Below are 19,301 nucleotides of genomic sequence, written 5' to 3'. Positions count from 1 at the left end.
TCAAAGGACGCTATTGAGACTACTGGGTATGTAGATAGAGATATGATTATGTGCCCCGAGCACTGTTCCGCGAATCTAAGGTGCCGAACGCGCAGCTCTACGTGTATAAATCGTACAGTCGATATAGGTATTCCAGCCATCAGTCTGTCAAAAGACTCGTTCACCACTCGATAACTTCCGGGAAAAACTTGGCGATGAGGCCCTCGTAGTACGGCCGGAGCTTGACGGGATCCACAGCTTCGTCGCTCTTGCTGTACAGGTCGTACGGGTTGAAGGCCTTGACTGCATCGAGGGCACGTTTGTCTGCCTCGTTGCACAGGTGCTGATACGCCCCTTCCCGATGCCACCTTTTAGATGCAGTTACATCAGTGCTCTTCTCCGATACCAGAAGTGATGTGATGATACATACGGGTAGAAGCTGTGGTAGCGGATCATATGCAGCCCGTCCTCGGGCAGGGTGCTTTGATCCTTCAGAACGTGATATAGGTACTCGTCGTGGCCCCATGAGATCATGACGTTGTCGAGGCCGCAGTGGGGCTTGTACACGCCGTACTCGCTGGAGTAAACGGGATCCTTAAAGTCGGGGTTGCCGGCAAACGTCTCAGGGTAGATGATTTTGTCGGAGAAAGCACAGCCGACGACGAAGGTGTCCTAAAGGGGGCGTTAACGCATGCTCTTGTTGTCAGGGGCCGGAATCACGTACACCAACAACATCCCACTGGCCTCTGACAAGGCGAATTAGACGAGCGAAACAAGACGCAGCAGACGCGTATACTCACTCGGACCCGAAGAAGTACAGCAACTTGCCGAGGTCATGGACCAATCCAACAACCTGAGCACCGGTGAGGGGTGGCGCCGATCGCCATCACTTACACACACTGACCTGCATCCAGTCGGGCTTGCCGTCGCGTCGGATGGCCTCGGCGGTCTGAAGGAGATGTTCGATCTGGGACAAGTCGGTCTGCACAGGGTTCCCGGTCAGCTCTCAGGTGCACAAATGGAGAGACGGCAATCATATATGCTCACATCCGGGTCAGAATCGTCGATGAGCGTATTGAGCTTCTCCATGGCCTCCCAAATCCCTGCGCGGGTATTGTTAATCTCCGCGATCGCATTGGTTGGTGGTGACGTACCCATGCGCGCCCGAACCTCCTTACGGAAGTTCACTCGGGCGTTGATGTTGAATTCCACAGTCTGCCTTTCTGTGGTAGGGAGAGATAGATGAATCCTTTGGCTCGTTGGCGATAGATGGATTCCACGCACCGTGTTGCTCCTTGTAGAAGTTCTTCACGCGCAAGCAGGCATCCTCGTACTGGCGGAACTGCGTCTTGTCCTTCTCCGCGTCGAACTGCGACTGCGCATCCCATTTGGGCGCGTTCTCTCCCTTCAGCTTGTTCACTGCATCGTCATCTTTGGTCATTACCCAGCACTAGTGCACACGGTGGACTCTACGAGCAACTCACCCTGATCGACGGCGTCAGAGATGGCTTCGAGCTCTTGCCCGCCTTGCGCGATGAGTTCAGGAGCGCGCATGTGGAATGGACGAAATCGACAAGAGGTTCAGTGATAGTGAGAGTCCAAGGGTGGGATAATGAGGTGCGGACAGCGGGGGATCAGTGAAAAAATCGGGTGAGGTGAAACCTGAGTGCCCCTGGTTTATATATGGCAAATATCATAATGTGGGGTACACCGCTACGCGTCGGCGCCCTGGTGATATGGCACGCCAAGTGGAGCTGAGGCGCGTTCAGACCGGCGGCACGGGCAAGCCAGGGTGTTCCGGACATCTCGGACCGGAGCAAGCGGGCAGCAGGGCACGCTCGTGATTCGAGCCCTCTGCAAGCTTTCTAAGGGAGCGTATACGACGGTTGTTGATCATCTCCGATCGCCGTACGGCGTTCCACTACCTCTTAAGACAAACGCTACCCACAGCTATACGCCCAGCTCTTCCGCTCCGAGGAGAACCAATGAGAACGATCTCCGACTGAACTGCAAAACGAGCCTTCCCGGTATCTAGCTTCGCCTGCAGACCTCGCCCCTGACATCAGGTGTCCTTCCAAACAAGACAGGCCTTGCGACCCCCAATCTGTGGGGACGTGTTCTGTGAGTCTTGACCATCACGACACGTCCGCAATGAGCTCCGTCTGAACATATGCGAAGTCCTGATAAACCACGCTTTCAGTCCTCGTGCACATCGCAGAAGATAGCCGTACGGACCGCAGGTACGAGCATCGGCAGCGAGTTCCCGGTCGAATACACGCCAAAGTGTGCACCCGTGAACACCTGCCAGCCAGGCAAGAAGGCCTGTAACCACTGGCTGGCCAACGTCGCGACGTACGTCGGTTCCTCGTCCCCGACAACCGCGTATCCCAGCGAATAGCTGTCCCTCTCCGCCTTGATGAACAACCGCACGCTGCCCGTGCTGGGTATGTCGTAATAAGTCTGGTTGAGCGTCGCCTCCGGTCCGGTACGCGTCTGCGCCGTCACGACGCGCCGGGAGGTGTCGTTCGGGTGGAGCGTGACCGCGATCTCGTTGTGGTACGAGATGGAGAGGAAGACCGTCGCGCCGGCCTCGTGCAGGGGCGAGGTGGGCTGAAAGTCCAGCTCGGTGCTCCAGACGGTCTCGAGGTCGACTTGTTTGCGGAAGAAGGCGGCGGGAGTGTCTCGGTCGGAGAGCATGTAAGGGTTTCCGCGGAGACGCAGGTATCCATGTCGAGCGCCAAAAGAATGGAACGCCTTGTACGGTGTGCGTTGGGTGTAATAACCTGCAGACCGACCCTGATCAGTTCGTGGTCTCCAAAGATTATGACGCGAAAACCTTTACCCTTATCGGCGAAGTTCCCATTGAACTCGTCCCGCCAGAGAGGGGGCCTGGCCAAATTATAGAGACCAGGCATCTCGAACGTGATAGGTTGACCACGATTCACAACCGGCCATCCATCCTCCCAGGTCACGGGTGCCAGGAACGTTTCGCGATTGAGCTGCGGCACCCCGGACGCGTTCCGGGGATTCTGCGGGCGGATGCCCAGGAAGACCATGTACCACTCTCCCTCCGGCGTTTCGACGAGATCGCCGTGTCCGGTCGCGAGGATCGGAAGCGACGTGTTACGTCCTGTTCACGTAATCGTCCGGTCAGCCGGGGTAGTCTGAATGACAATCGTAGAACCGCGGACCGTTGAACAGGATCGGGTTGTTGGGATTCTCTTCCCAAGGCCCTTTGATCGACTTGGCCCGCATGATCATCTCGCGGTGCTGCACTCCCGTCCCGGCCTCCGCGGTCATGCAGTAGTACCATCCGTCCTTCTTGAATATATGGGCACCCTCCGCCAGACGGGGCGTGTCCAAGGGCAAGGTGCTGACGTGCAGCACCTCCGATTCGACGAGGGAGTCGCCCGTCTCGATGTCGATCTCGGTGATCCAGATGGCGAAGTAGCCCGAGTCGGGTATCTGAGGGGCCCCCAGGGCGGTGGTCAGGTAGATCTTGTCGTCGTCGTCGAAGAACAGGTCGGGGTCGAAGCCGGGTTGGTCGACGTACGTCGGATCGCTCCAACTGTTTTCGTCCCAAATATTCGTGGTGTGGACAAACATCGATCGCGGCGTTTTCGTGGTCTTGAGTATCGATGAATGAGCAAAAGCAACAGCAACGGAGCTGCAAACGGGCTCACGTTCTGCGGTCAACCCGTTAGCATGTACGCGACGCAGGAAGCAACACAGAGACTTGCATCTGGAGGATTGATGACGTCGAACCACGTCGTTATGGCGTAAAACGTCTTCGTCTTCTCGTGGTATCGTAGCGCGTTAGCGAACAAGCCGCCGCTTGGCGCAGTCCCTCGCATGTCGAGCTGAGATGGGCGGGTATAGACGTGCCCGATTACATTCCATTTAATCCTACAAAGACCTGCATTCGGGTTACGCGTCTGCTCGAAAGAGAATGCGACGCACAGGTCTTTTGAGTGGTAAACAGGCGTTCCAGGAAACCATTCGAAGGAAGATGTCGCCAGAAAGTAGTCGTCACCCACGCGTACGATTGTAGGATCCTTGAATGCGAGTATCGTGGTCAGTTTGCCTCTCTTTGCTAACTTTTTGCCAGTGTTTGTGCGTCATACCGGATTGAAACCAGGGATGATAGGGTTACGAAAAGAACTCGCCATGCCTGATCAGTCCGTGTGTCAGAGAACTACATTCGACGCAAGCACAAACCATGTCTCATACCTGCGAAAACGAGCAACAGAAAGCCCCAGAAGAGACCGAGCATGATCGAAAGCAGTCAATGATGACGCCGGGCCGCCGTCGACGCTCTGGTATTTGAACCATTTGGATAGGCTCGGACGAATGTCGGATGAGTATCAGGTGACGGCGAGGACACCCCATCTGTCGGGCAGAGACCGCGGGCTTTCGCCTCCGCGGTAGTGAGTCTGTGCAAGCATATACAAATGGGCCATCAAGGTATGTAGTTAGGTTGGGGTAGCTGAGCGACATGGCACCTTTATGTTTGTTGTGGCTTGTTGACCTGACCGTATCACGATTCTGGCAACAGTCATGTTCAACAGTGCTCCGTATACAAATGGTGTAGTAGTATCATACGATTACAATTCATCAGCCCTAGACAAGCACAGATAGCAAGACGTCGCAAGAAAGACAGCAAGGAATAAGAATCTTGAAGGGAAGCGAGCCGACCGTTACATATGACTTGATCGTTAGGTCGTGGTGAAATAACGTGCAGGGAGCGTGTCCATCGTCATGGACGTGAGCGCAGGTTATGTTAGAAGATGGAATGGACGCGGTCGTAAGACACCGGAGAACGCTTTCAGCTAGCACTCGCCGAGACAGCGGCTTGCTGTCCGGGCATAGGGATCATGAGCTCTCCGGGATTGAATTGGTTCACATTCACAGGGATCCTGAGCCTGATGAAGTGCTAGTCAGTAAAGGGCGAGATAGCTGGGGAGCAATATTCAAGCTCACTTTTGTAAATGGCCAAGGATCGCCGTCTTCAGGACTGGGATCTTGCCCACGCTGTGGTTGCCCCTGCCCACGATCACCCTCAACTCCGATGCACCGCCTTCATAGGCCGACCGAAGGGCGAGCTCCGTTCGCTTTACAGCTTCAGGAACTTTCAGCCTGTGAACATCGATGACCTGCGGGGTTCCCCGCAAATTGTGAGCTGAAGACCGGAACAAGCGCATCAGTAAGGTTGAACCCATGCACTACGTTGCAGGCCGCTCACCGCGAAAATATCGTCTCGCCGCCCTCTCGTGCAACTTCTTGACCCGCTGCTCCACCTCATCATGCTTCAACTTGAGCATCAGTGCCTCCCAATGCCTGCCCTCCGCCTCTGCCTTATATCGCGCTTGCGCTAGGCTGGTCCTCTCTTCCTCCGCTTCGTCCGCTTGTTGACGGAGTGCATCAGCGCGGTCAATGATGGAGTTGCGCGATGCGCCAGATATGACAGACATGCCGTCGTCTGACAGAGCTTTTGCCTCCTCCATAGTGTCCTTCCCCAGGGGTTGGAGAACCGGAGAATAAGGGTCCGTGACGACATTGTCGAGCGCCATAGACTGGTATCTTGGCGGAGGCTGCGACCATCGTGACGAAGACGGCCCGGCTTCAGAGGCCGGAGGCGGAGTCCCTGAGGTAGGCGCAGGCGACGCCGATTTCGGTAGAGGTAGCGGAGGCGTGATGCCCGGTATCTCTGGCAGTTCTCTTTCAGGCGGTATGCTGGTCGGTGTCTGCTCTCTCGCGGGCTCATGAAAAGGGAAGGAAGTCCGACTATGCGGAGCTGACGGAGGGAGCGTCATGTCTGGTATATCCGACATATCTGGCACTCGTGTTGGAGAACCTGGAGAGCGCGACTGAGACGGGTCGTCCGAATCCGCAGGCTGGTCAAACAAGCCGGCCGCTGACGGCGACAGCAGGCGGGGCGGTAGCATGATGGGCGACCGCGTCGAGCGCGGCGTGCGCTGTCCCTCGGCATACAGGTCATCGTCCTCGTCCTCGTTGCCGATGCTCGGGATCTGGCCCGGATCTACCATTACAAAACCGTCGTATTGCTGCAGACCGCGTGCGACGCCGTTGTACGACTCGTCCAGCGCGCCGTCACCCTCCGCTCCAGACATGACCTCCGAACCGGACGCGATGGACTCTGTCAACCGTCCGCTCGGGGAAAGAAGAGCGGAAGAGATAGACGGCGAATCGGGGATGACCGGCAGGTCCGCATCGGCTGGGGCAGTCGGCGTCGCGCGGTCGGACACCGTCTCAGTGTCGGACCATGCACCCGGGAGGGGGTTCGGGAGTGTGCGGCGGCGGACGGAGGACGCAGGCGGGTTGATGACCACGACCGGTGAGCGCACGGTGCGCTCGGTCGGCGTTGTCGTCCTGTCTGAAACCGTCGACCGCGTGGGGCCAGAGTAGGAACCCGAGTTGGAAAGAATGGAGCGCGGTGGGATTGCGGAGAGCGGCGATGGGCCGGGGGTGGGGCGAGAGATGTTGGGGGGGAGACGCTGCGAAGCGCCGGGTGGGTACTCGTAGAACCGTACGCGGCTGCGTTCGGAGGGCGGAGACTTGAGCAGCATAGAGGGCACGTCGGAGGAGACGGAGGATAGGGCACGTTGATGCGAACGCGATCGGGAGCGGGACGGGATGTGGGAGGTCGAGGACGGCGAGATGCGGCGGAGGAGACGACGGCAGGTAGAGCGAAGACCTGTGTTGTACCAGATAAACACGCCGAGATCAGAGAAGACGACGCCTATGCATGTCCAGAGCATTACAACCGCGAGCCTGCATGCACAGTGAGCGCGAGTCATGATTGTTTCAGACGGACTGGACGGACCGCATGACAGACTCAGTAACGACGAAGTCCACCCAAAGCCGAAAAAAGAGAGCAATATATGCGTCAGAGCTTCGCGGATACTTCGTGATGAAATGGTGGAGAGTAGCGCCTTCCCAAAGACCTGCAGAATGATCAGCAACATGGATAACGTAGCATGTCTGCGGTGGCAGCTTACCGACGAGTGTGCCCATGAGCTTTACATTGCGGAGACCAACAGCGTCAACAACATAACGCAGTCCTAAACCGAGTGCTATGGCCGAGATATGGTCCATCGTTGTATGCGCATAGCCTGACGGCGTCGGGGCAAGAGGATGAAAGAGCAAGAGGTCGCAGTGAATTCCCACGCCGTGCGAATTGCCATTGACGTTGGGTCGGTCGGCGTACGTGATGGAAGCTCTACTAAACGTACTTTAGGCGACTTTATGGACGAGTAATAGCGAACCATTGAAGGTATTGAAATCATAGCTTAGGCCCCCGGCGCAATCTCTTTCATGATGCATCTGCCTTCTGAGTGATATATCATAATACCACGCCTGCATTCCAGTAAATCGTACAGTAAGTACATAAAGTCATCTGCGCCGGAGAGGAGTCTATGGATCGCCACAGAGAGCCACGTTACACTCGTAGTGGCGGGATCACATCAGCTTGTTCTCTCGCTTCGCTTGTTGCACCTGCGCGAGCCGGTGGCTCCTGAGTGTCATATGCGTGCCCTGGCCGGCCTTTTTCGCGGGCCCACTGGCGGCGTTTGCGACGGTCGCCTGCGCGAGCGACACCCGTGTGTCGTCGGACGCGAAACCAGGTATGCGGATGTTGTGGTTCCGCTCTGCGGGCCGAACGATCAGCTTTGCGATGGGTTTCCGCCCGAGGGTTTCCGCGCGACGTACCGAGGTGAAGTTGGAGATCCCGCACTTCGAGCGTATCGCCACCGCGATGCTTCGCCAACCTGCAGCCGAAGTTGGTGACCGAGTCGATGAATTCATCGGCGATGTCGAGCAGCAGCTGCATACAATCACACGTCAGCGGTTCGGGGGATGATGAGAGCGACCGTTCACGGTTCGTACGCACGTCTTCGACATCCGGCTCGATCCTGACGTTCGGGTCTATGCTCGACACCAAGTCCTGTATTGACCGCCGCATGCTCTGATCACCTGGCGTGTTCTTCCGCCTCGCCCGATTGTCGTCGAAGTTGAACATCGACACATCTTCGCCCCCTCGTGCTACTTGCGCGGGAGTACCTGCGATATATGCGTGATGTTGAGAAAACCTGGCCTCAACCACCGTCTAAGACGGCGTAAGACGTGGACGAGTGCGCACCTGCCATCCTGCCTGCAGCCATTCCGCCCGTAAGCGTAGGTCGCCCTTGTTGCGAAGGGGTCCACGGGACGGGTCCCGGGTTAGTTATGCCTTCTAGCCTGTCCGATATGGGATAGCTCTGTGTGAGAGCGCCTTGGCTGAGGACGGGCGCGGGAGAGTTGGTGGGTTTGACGCCAGGATGTGGAAGTTGTGAGGGGTATGGAGCTGGCTGAAGGATCCATTGTTCAGTTCGTTCACGCGGGTGTATGGAAGAGATTGCGTACTTTGGTGAGGGGTGTGGCTGGTGCTGCTGTTGGTGCGGGTGCCGCTTGAGGGATTGCGGAAGTGGACGATGTAGCGGCTGTAGCTGCAGCCTGAGGCTTATATTTGTCTGCGTATTGTTTGAGCTTCAAAGAATGCGGTGGGATCGATCGCAAAAGCAGCAAGGTGGATCATACGTTAGTGTGTCCTGTTATCAACGGAGAAGAGGGCCACCACCGCACCTGCATTATTTGCTCTTGATTCAGCTTGCCTTGCTTCGCGAGCTCCCCAAGCTGGTTCATGTTCTGGAACAGCAGCTGCGCGATCTTGTCTCCAGAGAGTGGCTCGCCTGTCTGAGAACGGAACGCATTGCCCAGCGCCGTGATGATGTTGTTGGCAGAGTTGCCTGCTTGGTGAGGAGGGGGTTGCGAGCCGGGCGTAGGTTGTGAAGCCATCTTACTCTCCCAGTTTCGTCCCACGGATTTAGAGCCTACGAATAGTTCTCAGACTGTGTTTCAGTCAGCCGGAGTAAGGCAGGTATTCAGGTGTTGCGAGGAGCGTAAGAGGTGCGGTATGAGCCTGAGACGCGCGCCAAGACGAGCGTCGAGCATGAACGTCACGCGTTTGTGGGCGGCTTTGCCAGCAGCCTCGCGGTACTCAGCTCACCCTCGGTCGCAATGACCCTCATTCTGACGATATTCCTACTTGTCTTTCTGACGGAGCTAGTCTCGTGGATAGGAAAATCCGTTCTCCTCGAGCTTGTGCGTTTTTACTGGACTTACGGAACGTTACATATGAATGACACGTCTACTGCGGCCAGGTTTATGCGGTTTACCTGCGAATATTCTATGCATCAGCTATTCAGAAGCAACGGAAACTCAAGACCGAGGTCTTGTCTACCAAAGCCGAACTCATGCAGACCAGCGCCCAAGATCAGTTCGCCAAGTGGGCGAAGCTGAGGCGGAGCGTGGACAAGGGTCTTGCAGATTTAGAAAAGCTCAGTATGTCTACAGGCATCTACCTCAAAACGATCAAAAATTGCCCTAAACACACCCCTACTTACTTGCAGATGGCGAGCTGTCCTCCGCTCGCTCATCATTCTCCCTGAAATTCAACTCGGCCTTATGGTTCTTCACCACCGGCCTCCAATTTATCGTCGGATGGTGGTACCGCAAAGCCGCGGTGTTCTATCTCCCGTCTGAGTGGCTCGGGCCCCTTGCGTGGTGGGTAGCCCTACCGTTTGCCCCCAAGGGTATGTTATACTGCTTCTTTCAACCCCTTGGAAATGACCCGGACTATTCGCTCGCGCAACGGCAGGTTCTGTCAGCTGCGGGATGTGGCAGATGGCTTGCAGGCGGGTCATCAAACTCGGAGAGCGTGTTGTCAGAGATACTTTGTGTGCGTCACACCTCCGTTTCGCTCCTTCTCAGCGCAGTGCTCGGGTCCGCAAGTTACTAATGTCTTGTTCAGTGTATTCAGTTACCCCCACAGAGTCTGTTTCCGCTGCTCCGAACGAGAAGACCCAGGACAAAAAGCAGTCATAATAGCCACCATCTGTTGCTCGCTTGCTTGATTTCTCTGGCATATCTGCGTACCCGTGTACCATACACCGACCCCTCATGCGCTAGGCTTGCGCCAATTGGACAACAGCGGTTGCTCTATCACGGCTTTGATTGGGTCATTCGCGGAACATTTGGATCTCGCAATTGGGGAATGGCCACGTCCTTCTGCGTTTGCAATCCCGCTCATATCCGTCGCGCCATCTCTATTCGACGATAGATGACATGCGCCAATGCAAGGGCAACGTCGTTCCTCCTTCGCTCTTCAGGCACTCGATGCTCCTGATGCCAAGAGTACAAGTCCTAATAATGGAACATGGCCGCACATCCCCGTTTGGATGGGCGTCCCGCCCCGGAAGATGTACAACGGTGGTTGTCGACCTGATGGCTCGCTTGTCGAATGGTATCTGCTTCCCATTGGCTCACCTGCTGATGGGGCTTGTGGCCCGCGACCAATTACGTTCGTGAGGTCAAAATGACCTCTAGTCTTGATCCGGCCCCCTACATAGCTTTCGAACTATTTCATTGTCGTGGAATACGCTTGCATAGACGTCTCGACATATGCCGGACTCAATGCGGACCACATATACGATTCGCATAATGGGCAGCGGAAGCCGTGGCATATATATGAGCAGGCTCAAGCCCTCCTATGTCGAAGGTGAGATGGGCAGGATTCAAATGTTGATACTTCAGATGTCACTTGGCAAGTGGCAACTGTGGCGCCTAAGTCCGATGCTATCGGCTAAACCCCGTGTGAATCGTTGTGAACGCAAGGGAACGCGGTCCTCGAATCCGTGCACTTGTCAGCAACGTGACAAGCCCCGCTTCGGGTTGGACGGCGTTTGCTGACCAGTACGTTACCTTGCTTTTGACCATACTCGTCGTCTCAGAGCACACATGTCCTCACGCACGACGTCGATAATGATGTTGCCTCGTAATATCGTTCTTCCACTACGCCGCGGACCATGCCCGATTCGAGTGATACTGGGCGGTTAGCGAGCGTTTTACCTCCGCATAGACCTCCATCCACCACGGCAATGCGGAACAGCATACCACCGACATAGAAGCGCGCTCTTCTTCGTAAGTGTTCTTCAAGCTCTGTTTTGATGGACCCATCACCCGCCGCTTCTATAAAGGTCGACAAGGTTGCGCTCTCGAAAGGCCAGGACGTTCGGTTCTACCGGTCGTCTCGTCAAGCTCGGCACTCAAGATGTTCGCGCCTCTCTGTCGCTTCCTGTTCGCCGCTTTCGTCGCCGGCGCCGCTCTCGCCGTTCCGCACAGCGGTTACGGCGGCAAGCACGGCTCGTGCACTACCCCAACGATCCGCAAGGAGTGGCGTACGCTTAGCGCTCACGAGCAGGCCGCGTTCCTATCTGCGGTGAACTGCCTGGCGACGGTCCCACACAACACGTCCATCGCCCCGGATGGCAGCGAGCCCGACGTGCCGCCCGTCAACGCGACGAGCAATCGGTACGATGACTTTGTCTTCACGCATATGGATGGTGTGATCCGGAACCACTTCACTGGAGGTAAGCTTGTTGCACTCGCCCCTCTCTATTGCAATATGGGACTCAATACAGACGTTGCTAGTCTTCCTGAGCTGGCATCGCTGGTTCTTGCACACCTTCGAGTCGGAGCTCAAGTCGCACTGCAACTTCCAAGGCACCCTGCCGTACTGGGATTGGTCTTTGGGTGCGGCATTCTCCCTCCTTCATCCGCGACCGCCCGTTGATCTTGACCATCACAGACGTGGCAAACATCACCGCCGCTCCTCTGTTCAAGTCCGACCCACACACCGGCTTTGGCACCTTCAACCCCGACCCCTCCGTTAACTTCAGCGTCACGGACGGCGCGTTCGGTCACACCATCCGCGCGTACCCCACCCCGCACCTCGTCGGACGCGACTTCCGCCCCCAGCCCTTCGAGACGGAACTCCTGCCCTTCCCTTTCACCGAGCCCGACAAGCTCGCGACGGCCGCGTTCACGCCCTCTGAGATCGAATTCATCACGACGCACTTCACCGGGAACTACACCGACTTCCAGGCGTACATGGACGGCGTCACGTCGGAGAACGGACGGGCGGAGGGCATGCACAACGCCGCGCATCTGATGATGGACGGGTGAGTTCTCTCTCTCCCGTCACAATCGACTTTCGTCGCTGACGGACGCCGTGATACGCAGCGACATGAGCAACCTCGCGCACTCGCCGAACGACCCGGTCTTCTTCCTCCACCACGCGAACCTCGACCGCATCTGGCGCACGTGGCAGCTCAACGACCCGGCCAACAAGTTCGCCATCGGCGGCGGGCTCACCCAGAACCTGACCAACTACGACGACTGGCCGGCCGGCGCCCCGCCGTTCGTGACCGCGAACGTGCAGCTCAAGTTCAGCGGGTTGACGGAGGAGCCGCTGCTGGGCCAGGTGTTGGACACGGAGGGCGGTCTGCTGTGTTACGACTACGTGAACCTATAAGGGCTAGCTGTTCGCTGTCCGTAGGGCTTGATATGTGCCGATGTGCTGTTATCAGATAAGGTGGATGCTGCATTTCGGTAGCGAGCTAAAGATAGACACAGGGAGATGCGGAAAACGGTTCAACACGTATCCGCGATGCTGTCCCTGTATCGCCGGATGCATGGGCTTGACCCAGGCCAACTGACATACAACAAACATGTGCAGATGGTGAGATTATATGCTTCAGAATACACAAGCGCGAGAACTTAGGATTTGCCAAGGTAGGGATGGCATGGTCATACGGTCTAAGCACCCAAGTACTTCGTTGCCACAAGGCCGCATTCCTGGCCGCAGAAGGTAACAGGTAGGGTCCCGAGGTGCGGCGGTAGCGAACTTGAGCCTGCACTTAACATGGCGTTGACCCATGATTATACCCGAACCCGAACCTGACCGGTTGAATGTGATAGTCCTGAGAACGTTCTCCTTGCTGACTCGTCCTCAGACAAGCGATCTTCCATATAGGCATTTTGAATGTCGATGGGAGAATGCTTCTGTAGGGGAACCAAAACCTAGACTGCTCTGACGAGTCTCAGGCCGACCTATTGACTGTATGGATCGAGTACTTATGATCTCCCGAACCACCCGCCCGCTCGGCCCGTCGGGGTGTAATATCCGCCACCGCACTCCGGAGATAGATGTACCTGAGTAAATGAGCGTCGGGGCTCCGCCTTCGAACGGAGAGCGACATTAGAGCGGAAGGGGAAGAGGAGTGCGCTCGCGGGGTGCGCGTCGGACCTCCGCCATGTGATTCCGCCCACGCTCCCTCTTCCAGTTTACCATGACGTTCCGAGACTTTTCACGGGCGTACGGAGCCCCGCAGATAACATACTTATAACGCCGCTGCCTGTCCCATGGAAAGGTTCTCCAACTAACTTGATATCGACCTCGACCACCATGACCGCTGTGCCAGGCGTCCAGATCCACTCCACCGCCGCGCAGGATGCGCAGGAGCAAATCCTTACCACCGATGCGCTCAAGTTTCTCGCGGCGCTGCATCGCACGTTCGAGTCTACGCGCCAGTCCCTCCTGCATGCGCGAGAAGACGCCCAGCGCTTGCTGGACTCCGGCAAGCCCCTCGACTTCCTTCCCGAGACGGAGCACATCCGACGCGAACCCAGTTGGCATTGCGCCCCGCCCGCGCCGGGGTTGGAGGACAGACGGGTGGAGATCACTGGCCCCACGGACAGGAAGATGGTGATCAATGCCCTGAACAGCGGCGCGAAGACGTTCATGGCCGACTTTGAGGGTGAGTCCTGGCAAGGTCGCATCTGAATTGCGCGAGGCTGATTCTCTCATGCGACAGATGCGAACTGCCCGACGTTTGCAAACATGCTATACGGTCAGATCAACCTGCGGGACGCGATTCGGCGAAAGATCGACTTCGAAATCGGCGGAAAGTCGTACAAGTTGGTAGAAAAGCCGGCTGTTTTGATCGTCAGGTGCGTTTCCCGGACTTTCTCCAGGTTTGTCACCTCGTACTGATCCCCTGAGGCAGACCCCGTGGATGGCACCTGGACGAACCTCGCGTTACCGTCGACAACCAGCCGGTCTCCGGCAGCATCTTCGACTTCGCGCTGTACTTCTTCCACAACGCAAAAGAGCTCATCGCGCGAGGTTCCGGACCCTACTTCTACCTTCCCAAGATGGAAAGCTACCTAGAGGCCCGCCTCTGGAACGACATCTTCAACTTCAGCCAGAGCTTCATCGGCATCCCGCACGGCACCATCCGCGGCACCGTCCTCATCGAAACACTCCCCGCGGCCTTCCAGATGGAGGAGATCCTGTTCGAGCTAAGGACACATTCGAGCGGCCTGAACTGCGGACGGTCCGTTCACTTCATTCTACCCCTCACTCTCAGCTGACAAAGCGTGTATAGATGGGATTACATCTTCAGCTTCATCAAGAAGCGAAGGGCGGATCGGCGGGCTGTGCTGCCCGACAGGAAGGACGTCACCATGGAGGTCGGCTTTATGGATGCCTATGTCCGCCTGCTGATCCAGACATGTCATCGGTTCGTTTCCCTCTTGATAAATATGATACCAGTTTCTTAACTTTTCACCCCAGACGGAAGGTTGCGGCAATGGGCGGAATGTCTGCCCAAATTCCCATTAAGGGCGACGATAAGGCGAATGAGGTGGCAATGAACAAGGTTCGTGCGGACAAGTTGCGCGAAGTGAAGGCTGGTCACGATGGCACCTGGATCGCGCACCCGCTGATTAACAAGATCGCGCTGGAGGTATTCGACCAACACATGCTTGGCCCGAACCAGGTGAGCGCGACCGCACTACACATAGGTGCTTTTCGCCGGGCGCTGACGAAACTCTTGAACGCGCCGTACAGTACCACGTCCGTCGGGAGGAGGTCCGCGTCGCCGCGGCCGACCTGCTCGACACCAACGTGCCCGGGCAGATCACCACCGAAGGCGTGCGCTCGAACGTCTCGGCCTCGCTTGCGTACTGCGGCGCCTGGCTCGGCGGCAACGGGTGCATTCCCCTCAACTGGCTCATGGAGGATGCCGCGACGGCGGAGATCACGCGCGTGCAGCTCTGGCAGTGGGTGCGCTACAGCTCGCGCCTCTCGGACACGGGTGAGACCATCACTGCCGCGTACATCGACAAGGTGGTGGACGAGGTCGTGCCGGAGGTCAAGAAGATCGTGCCGTCGATCAAGGACGACCACCTGAAGATCACCGCGGAATATTTGAAGGCGCAGGTGCGGAAGGAGTGGCCGAGCGAGTTTTTGACGAGCGATTTCATGCCGTATCTCGCGGCCAGCGACGGGGTGGACGCGAAGTGGCACAAGAGCGCGCTATAATTTGCTGGCCTGCGTCGCTCCGATTGGGACGGGTGCATGCTGAGAGTGTATTGTATACTTTGATTGTCTTGTCGGAGGCTTATGTATTTTTCTTCCCGTACCGAGTGTCAACAGGACGTGGCCGCTTCGGCGTTATCAGGTCGTGTGAAAGTCCGAACGAAAGTATCCACCCCAGTCATGACCCACTGGCGCTTAGTACATTCTCCCTCGCGCAGAACGAACGTCAAGGCGTGATGCACACCGACCTCCCCCTGTTTTCCGAGACAAGAGACTCAAGTGGCCGACGACTATGGCATCAGCAACCGATTATAAGCAACGGATTGCAAAGTATGTAAGCAGGCACGCTGACTGGCTCTAGAATGCCGTGGCACTAACAGTGCCACCCTATCTATCAGTTGATGCGCGGTCAACGCGTCCACGCGGCTTGATCCCGACGGACCGTTTCATTCAGCGACGATGTGCTTATGGGTTTGTGGAGCCTAACACGTTATTGGATATGGACCTGTGTTGGACCGGTGTGCAGTTATCCGATGCATCAAGTAAGTACGGATCTGAGGGCAACCCACTCTATTATATAACCCACACGCTGTCCGGGCTTGTAATTTCTCCTCTCACCGTTTCGTACCCGTACCTAAGCTGAGAGCTCTGCCGCTGCCATGTCTCTCCTCAAAGATGTGCTGCGGAAGAACAGCGAGACGAGCGGGTTCCAGCCGCCGAAGGCGCTCACTTCAAAGCGCGGGATGAAGGAGTATGCTGGTTCGATTCTATCAACGGGAGGCTCGACGATCCGCTCCGTGCGATCCATCGCCGAATCCGTCGCCAGTTTCTACAGCATGATGACGGGCGGCTCACGCATCCCCAAGCGGAGAAGGCCTGAGGTGTCGAGGCTGGGTGTGACGAAATTCTATCGTAAGAACCCCAAACCTCCGTTGGACATGCCGGGCGTCAAGTATCTGGACTCTGCCGAACTGGGTCCTTGGACGGCCGCGCATGGAAAGGCCTTCGCTTCATACGACAACGAGCCCGCTTGGGGGTCCATAATCTTGTATAGCCACGCGTCGATTCAAGATCCGCGACCGTGCTATCATTCGCGAGGTATATTCGCGTTCATGAACGTTACACCCACTCGTCTGCTGACGAAAGACAACTTTTCCAGCAAAGATCGAAGGTGAGCTGCGCATACGGATCGACAACCCTATGCGCATCTCTGCCATCGATGTATGGCTCATCGGCAAGAGCGAGTGTATCCTGGATCTTAACCAAGCGCCTTTCATCAATGCACGAGCCCATCTTTGGAAACCTGAGGATGGTGATCCGAGTCATCCTAAGGTGCAAGCTCGTTTGCCGCCATTCAAGGGCAAATTCCGTCCGGGAACGTACGTTCTCGTAAGTGCTGTCTCGCCTGGACGACCCGGAGTCTTATACCCCCGCTCTCTATCAGCCGTTCGAGTTCCCAGCCTTGCCCCGTGACGTGGAAGAGATGCAGATGGATCATCGGATCCAAATGCCAGTGAGATAGCCTCCATCACTGCGAGGCGAGCCTTGATACTCATGTCCGCAGAAAGCTACGCGCCTCTTCTTACCTGCTTCTCACGAGTTCTCGGAAACTTTGGGCTGGGTCGGATGGAATAAGTGCGGATGATGCTGTTGTGGCTGCGCTCTACTAATCCTGTGCAGATATCTCATCGGCGTGAACATACACAAGGAGGGACTCGGGGCTATCAAAGACGAGTATGTACGGCATCTTCGACTTTAGGCGCAGCGCTGATGATTACTGCGAATCAGGTGGAACGTCCAATTCGACTACTATCCAAGAGCACGACCTATTCCTCGACCGGACACGCCGTTTCCTTTCCTGCCAACCAGGGACGATTGGCCATTCTCTCGCGAAGAGGTACGCCGATACTTTCTGGCTTGTTACGGCTTGTGAATGAATTGTAATCGTTGCAGGTTGGAGGATGGACTTTGACACCGTTCGGTGGGCGAGGCCGCTTTCGCGACGAAATGATTGAGCTCGAAGGCATTGTGAGCGCAGGATGCCATTTGGAAAACCTGATCTCATCGTGCTTTAGCTCGGTGTGCAAGCCCCTGCCGTCTACAGCCCGGGAATGACCGTCAAGTTCTCTCTTCTCTTATGGTGCACAAATCCGGATGCCTTGGACGCCCTTTCCCAACCCGAGTCTTTTCAGGTGGACTTCCTTCGAGGTGACCTATGGGGCCTCGACGTCCTGGACCCCCACAACTCGGCACGGAAGAACCGGCACCTCACCCGCCTGAAGGAAGGGCGCGTATGGCGCACGGACGACGGCCCTCCTTCCCCTGGTTCAACCCCTGTGAAGCGCACAACGCTCGATGGCGTGCAAAAGGGGCACAGGAAGAGCGACTACGCGTCATCGGGCAAGGCCGCGAGTCTAAGCGTTCTGAAGAGGTCCGGTTTGGCGCCCACGAGAATGATGGAGCTGTACAACCAGGCGACCGCAGATGAAGACCAAACTCCTCAGGCGGAGAAGCCTTGGTTGTATGACCCGTTGAATCCCAGCAGCGCGGCCGCTTCCACGACTTCGGTCACAGGACTTCTCGCGAAACGAGACGATAGCGCGGCGAGCGTGGCCACTGCGTCAATAGCATCTCAATCCATGGATTCCTTGGTGGCGGGGCTGCCTGCACTGACTCTCAACGCGGAAGCTACCACAGGAGCCGTTGCTATATCGGGTGTTCCTCCCATGGTGCACAGCGAAACATCTCAGGATACGCAAGTGGGCCAAGTGGCGAAGAGCGAAACTGGCAAAGAGGGAGTGGAGCAGAACGAGTCAGGTTTAGAAGAGGATAAAGCAGCTCAAGACGATTCGGACCGTGCACCATCCCCTACACCATCGATGGAAGAAGCTACCATGGATGGAGAGGACGAACCGGATCAGACTATCCGATTGGATGGCGACGTTATCGTGCCTCCATGTATGCCTCCAAGCTACCGTTGGAAGTACCAGGGCATGGAGGTCAGTCTTAACTCACGCTATAGTGTGCTCGCAGTCGCGCATATTGATCGCGGCGTTTATTCCAGTACTCCCTCCATCTCATCATCACCCATCCAGAATACTCTCATATATCCCCTCGGGCTACCGGCATCGTCGCAGAAACGCCCTTATGGATCGTGACGGATCCGCCACGTACCGCTGAGAATAGCGATACTGATTCCTCGCCAGATCCCTCTTCATCGTCGACTCTCTCTGCTCCGGGTCGCGTTGACTTGAACAAGGTGCTAAAGACCGGTCAGGCGATCCCGCTCCCACCAGACACAATTCGCCTGCCAAAGGCAACTGGTGAGGGTACTGACGACGTCAGGCCGACCTGGCTCGGTGTACGCACCTGGGCTTTCATGTAAGCTTTGATATGGACTATACTCAGTGACGCCGGAAATGCGCGCAGTTGCTTGCATACGCAATTCGTTTTGCCTTCACACGCGTTTCACCAAGACATACACATAGCCGGCCATTGATTCATGTAACTCTGATTATCTAACACATGTGCTTTGCGCTTGCGACGAGATGGCACATCCATCCTTGATTAGGTCGAGAAGGTGACATCAACCGCATAGCCGTAGTCGCCCACGACCAATCCTTTGACGGAAGCCTGTATTTAGGATAAGGACCTGAGGCGACTGCGGCAATGAAACCATACTCGCCTGGAAGGTGTAAGACTTTCCGCCGACCGTCATCGGCCTCGAAGACGCGGTGGTCTTGTACGTGGTCGACGGTGTAGCGCTCATCTGCGTCAGCAGCTCCTCGTCGATCGGCGTCTTCGTGTTCACGAACCCAACGGTCGTGTATCCGCCGGTGGCCGTCTTGATACCGGCAAAGTACACCACCAGGTTGTAGGAGTCGGTGGTGGCGTCGACGCCAGGGACCGTGTACGCGATCAGACCCTCGACGTTGATGTCCGAAGGGTCACGGGAGAAGAACCCGGCGGGAGCAGCGGTGATGCTGCCCGCCACCTGAGGGCTGAGGCTGGAGTTGCCGCTCTTCTGGTAAACGCTCTTGGG

At 56.7% G+C, this 19,301-nt stretch overlaps 8 protein-coding genes across 8 annotated transcripts; 3 read left to right on the top strand and 5 right to left on the bottom strand.

Moving 5' to 3' along the window:
- Positions 1-160: 160 nt before the first annotated feature.
- Positions 161-1,533, bottom strand: PUNSTDRAFT_131563 (DUF706-domain-containing protein; the record flags this gene model as incomplete). The annotated part of the gene is made up of 9 exons (XM_007380864.1): positions 161-347; positions 410-651; positions 704-725; positions 780-832; positions 884-961; positions 1,027-1,082; positions 1,134-1,202; positions 1,264-1,398; positions 1,464-1,533. The coding sequence occupies 9 exons, from the start codon at positions 1,531-1,533 to the stop codon at positions 161-163; spliced, it is 912 nt and encodes a 303-aa protein (XP_007380926.1).
- Positions 1,534-1,864: 331 nt separating this feature from the next.
- Positions 1,865-4,148, bottom strand: PUNSTDRAFT_98491 (beta-xylosidase; the record flags this gene model as incomplete). The annotated part of the gene is made up of 7 exons (XM_007380863.1): positions 1,865-2,159; positions 2,215-2,762; positions 2,822-3,109; positions 3,171-3,646; positions 3,766-3,885; positions 3,940-4,034; positions 4,104-4,148. The coding sequence occupies 7 exons, from the start codon at positions 4,146-4,148 to the stop codon at positions 2,115-2,117; spliced, it is 1,617 nt and encodes a 538-aa protein (XP_007380925.1). The 3' UTR covers positions 1,865-2,114.
- A 410-nt stretch (positions 4,149-4,558) lies between these two features.
- PUNSTDRAFT_118810 (uncharacterized protein) lies at positions 4,559-7,143 on the bottom strand. The gene is made up of 5 exons (XM_007380862.1): positions 6,999-7,143; positions 6,824-6,944; positions 5,222-6,771; positions 4,960-5,158; positions 4,559-4,901 (listed from the first exon to the last, which is right to left on the bottom strand). Exons 1-5 carry the CDS (start codon positions 7,093-7,095, stop codon positions 4,805-4,807), a joined length of 2,064 nt encoding a protein of 687 aa, XP_007380924.1. The 5' UTR covers positions 7,096-7,143; the 3' UTR covers positions 4,559-4,804.
- A 315-nt stretch (positions 7,144-7,458) lies between these two features.
- On the bottom strand, positions 7,459-8,832 carry PUNSTDRAFT_131560 (uncharacterized protein; the record flags this gene model as incomplete). The annotated part of the gene is made up of 6 exons (XM_007380861.1): positions 7,459-7,646; positions 7,708-7,822; positions 7,889-8,058; positions 8,138-8,345; positions 8,401-8,523; positions 8,575-8,832. 6 exons carry the CDS (start codon positions 8,830-8,832, stop codon positions 7,459-7,461), a joined length of 1,062 nt encoding a protein of 353 aa, XP_007380923.1.
- Positions 8,833-9,015: 183 nt separating this feature from the next.
- PUNSTDRAFT_82997 (uncharacterized protein) lies at positions 9,016-10,533 on the top strand. Its single transcript, XM_007380860.1, has 5 exons — positions 9,016-9,138; positions 9,198-9,378; positions 9,447-9,629; positions 9,695-9,775; positions 9,848-10,533. The coding sequence occupies exons 1-5, from the start codon at positions 9,055-9,057 to the stop codon at positions 9,919-9,921; spliced, it is 603 nt and encodes a 200-aa protein (XP_007380922.1). The 5' UTR covers positions 9,016-9,054; the 3' UTR covers positions 9,922-10,533.
- A 332-nt stretch (positions 10,534-10,865) lies between these two features.
- On the top strand, positions 10,866-12,409 carry PUNSTDRAFT_98486 (Di-copper centre-containing protein; the record flags this gene model as incomplete). The annotated part of the gene is made up of 4 exons (XM_007380859.1): positions 10,866-11,465; positions 11,527-11,628; positions 11,684-12,056; positions 12,118-12,409. Exons 1-4 carry the CDS (start codon positions 11,147-11,149, stop codon positions 12,407-12,409), a joined length of 1,086 nt encoding a protein of 361 aa, XP_007380921.1. The 5' UTR covers positions 10,866-11,146.
- Positions 12,410-13,304: 895 nt separating this feature from the next.
- Positions 13,305-18,487, top strand: PUNSTDRAFT_50403 (malate synthase). The gene is made up of 16 exons (XM_007380858.1): positions 13,305-13,694; positions 13,752-13,887; positions 13,944-14,273; positions 14,325-14,459; positions 14,513-14,717; positions 14,789-15,589; positions 15,658-15,801; positions 15,899-16,357; positions 16,419-16,648; positions 16,704-16,772; positions 16,824-16,894; positions 16,940-16,993; positions 17,048-17,156; positions 17,213-17,287; positions 17,335-18,258; positions 18,324-18,487. Exons 1-6 carry the CDS (start codon positions 13,343-13,345, stop codon positions 15,260-15,262), a joined length of 1,632 nt encoding a protein of 543 aa, XP_007380920.1. The 5' UTR covers positions 13,305-13,342; the 3' UTR covers positions 15,263-15,589; positions 15,658-15,801; positions 15,899-16,357; positions 16,419-16,648; positions 16,704-16,772; positions 16,824-16,894; positions 16,940-16,993; positions 17,048-17,156; positions 17,213-17,287; positions 17,335-18,258; positions 18,324-18,487.
- Positions 18,488-18,826: 339 nt separating this feature from the next.
- Positions 18,827-19,295, bottom strand: PUNSTDRAFT_131555 (uncharacterized protein; the record flags this gene model as incomplete). The annotated part of the gene is made up of 2 exons (XM_007380857.1): positions 18,827-18,879; positions 18,941-19,295. Coding segments are annotated over 2 exons (408 nt in total), but the record flags the coding sequence as incomplete, so codon positions are not given.
- Positions 19,296-19,301: the final 6 nt, after the last annotated feature.

This window comes from Punctularia strigosozonata (assembly GCF_000264995.1).
Source record: "Punctularia strigosozonata HHB-11173 SS5 unplaced genomic scaffold PUNSTscaffold_3, whole genome shotgun sequence".
In the NCBI taxonomy this organism is placed as follows: domain Eukaryota; kingdom Fungi; phylum Basidiomycota; class Agaricomycetes; order Corticiales; family Punctulariaceae; genus Punctularia; species Punctularia strigosozonata.
This window is presented reverse-complemented; position numbering and strand designations above follow the sequence as displayed.

Coding starts and splice junctions, on each gene's coding strand:
- PUNSTDRAFT_118810 (XM_007380862.1), bottom strand. CDS start 7,095: ATGGACCATATCTCGGCCATAGCACTCGGTTTAGGACTGCGTTATGTT. Junction 6,945..6,998: donor GCTCATGGGCACACTCGTCG/GTAAGCTGCCAC, acceptor ATCATTCTGCAG/GTCTTTGGGAAGGCGCTACT. Junction 5,159..5,221: donor GGCGAGACGATATTTTCGCG/GTGAGCGGCCTG, acceptor TCCGGTCTTCAG/CTCACAATTTGCGGGGAACC.
- PUNSTDRAFT_82997 (XM_007380860.1), top strand. CDS start 9,055: ATGACCCTCATTCTGACGATATTCCTACTTGTCTTTCTGACGGAGCTA. Junction 9,139..9,197: donor AATCCGTTCTCCTCGAGCTT/GTGCGTTTTTAC, acceptor TACTGCGGCCAG/GTTTATGCGGTTTACCTGCG. Junction 9,379..9,446: donor TGCAGATTTAGAAAAGCTCA/GTATGTCTACAG, acceptor ACTTACTTGCAG/ATGGCGAGCTGTCCTCCGCT.
- PUNSTDRAFT_50403 (XM_007380858.1), top strand. CDS start 13,343: ATGACCGCTGTGCCAGGCGTCCAGATCCACTCCACCGCCGCGCAGGAT. Junction 14,274..14,324: donor AGCGGCCTGAACTGCGGACG/GTCCGTTCACTT, acceptor AAGCGTGTATAG/ATGGGATTACATCTTCAGCT. Junction 14,460..14,512: donor CTGATCCAGACATGTCATCG/GTTCGTTTCCCT, acceptor TTTTCACCCCAG/ACGGAAGGTTGCGGCAATGG.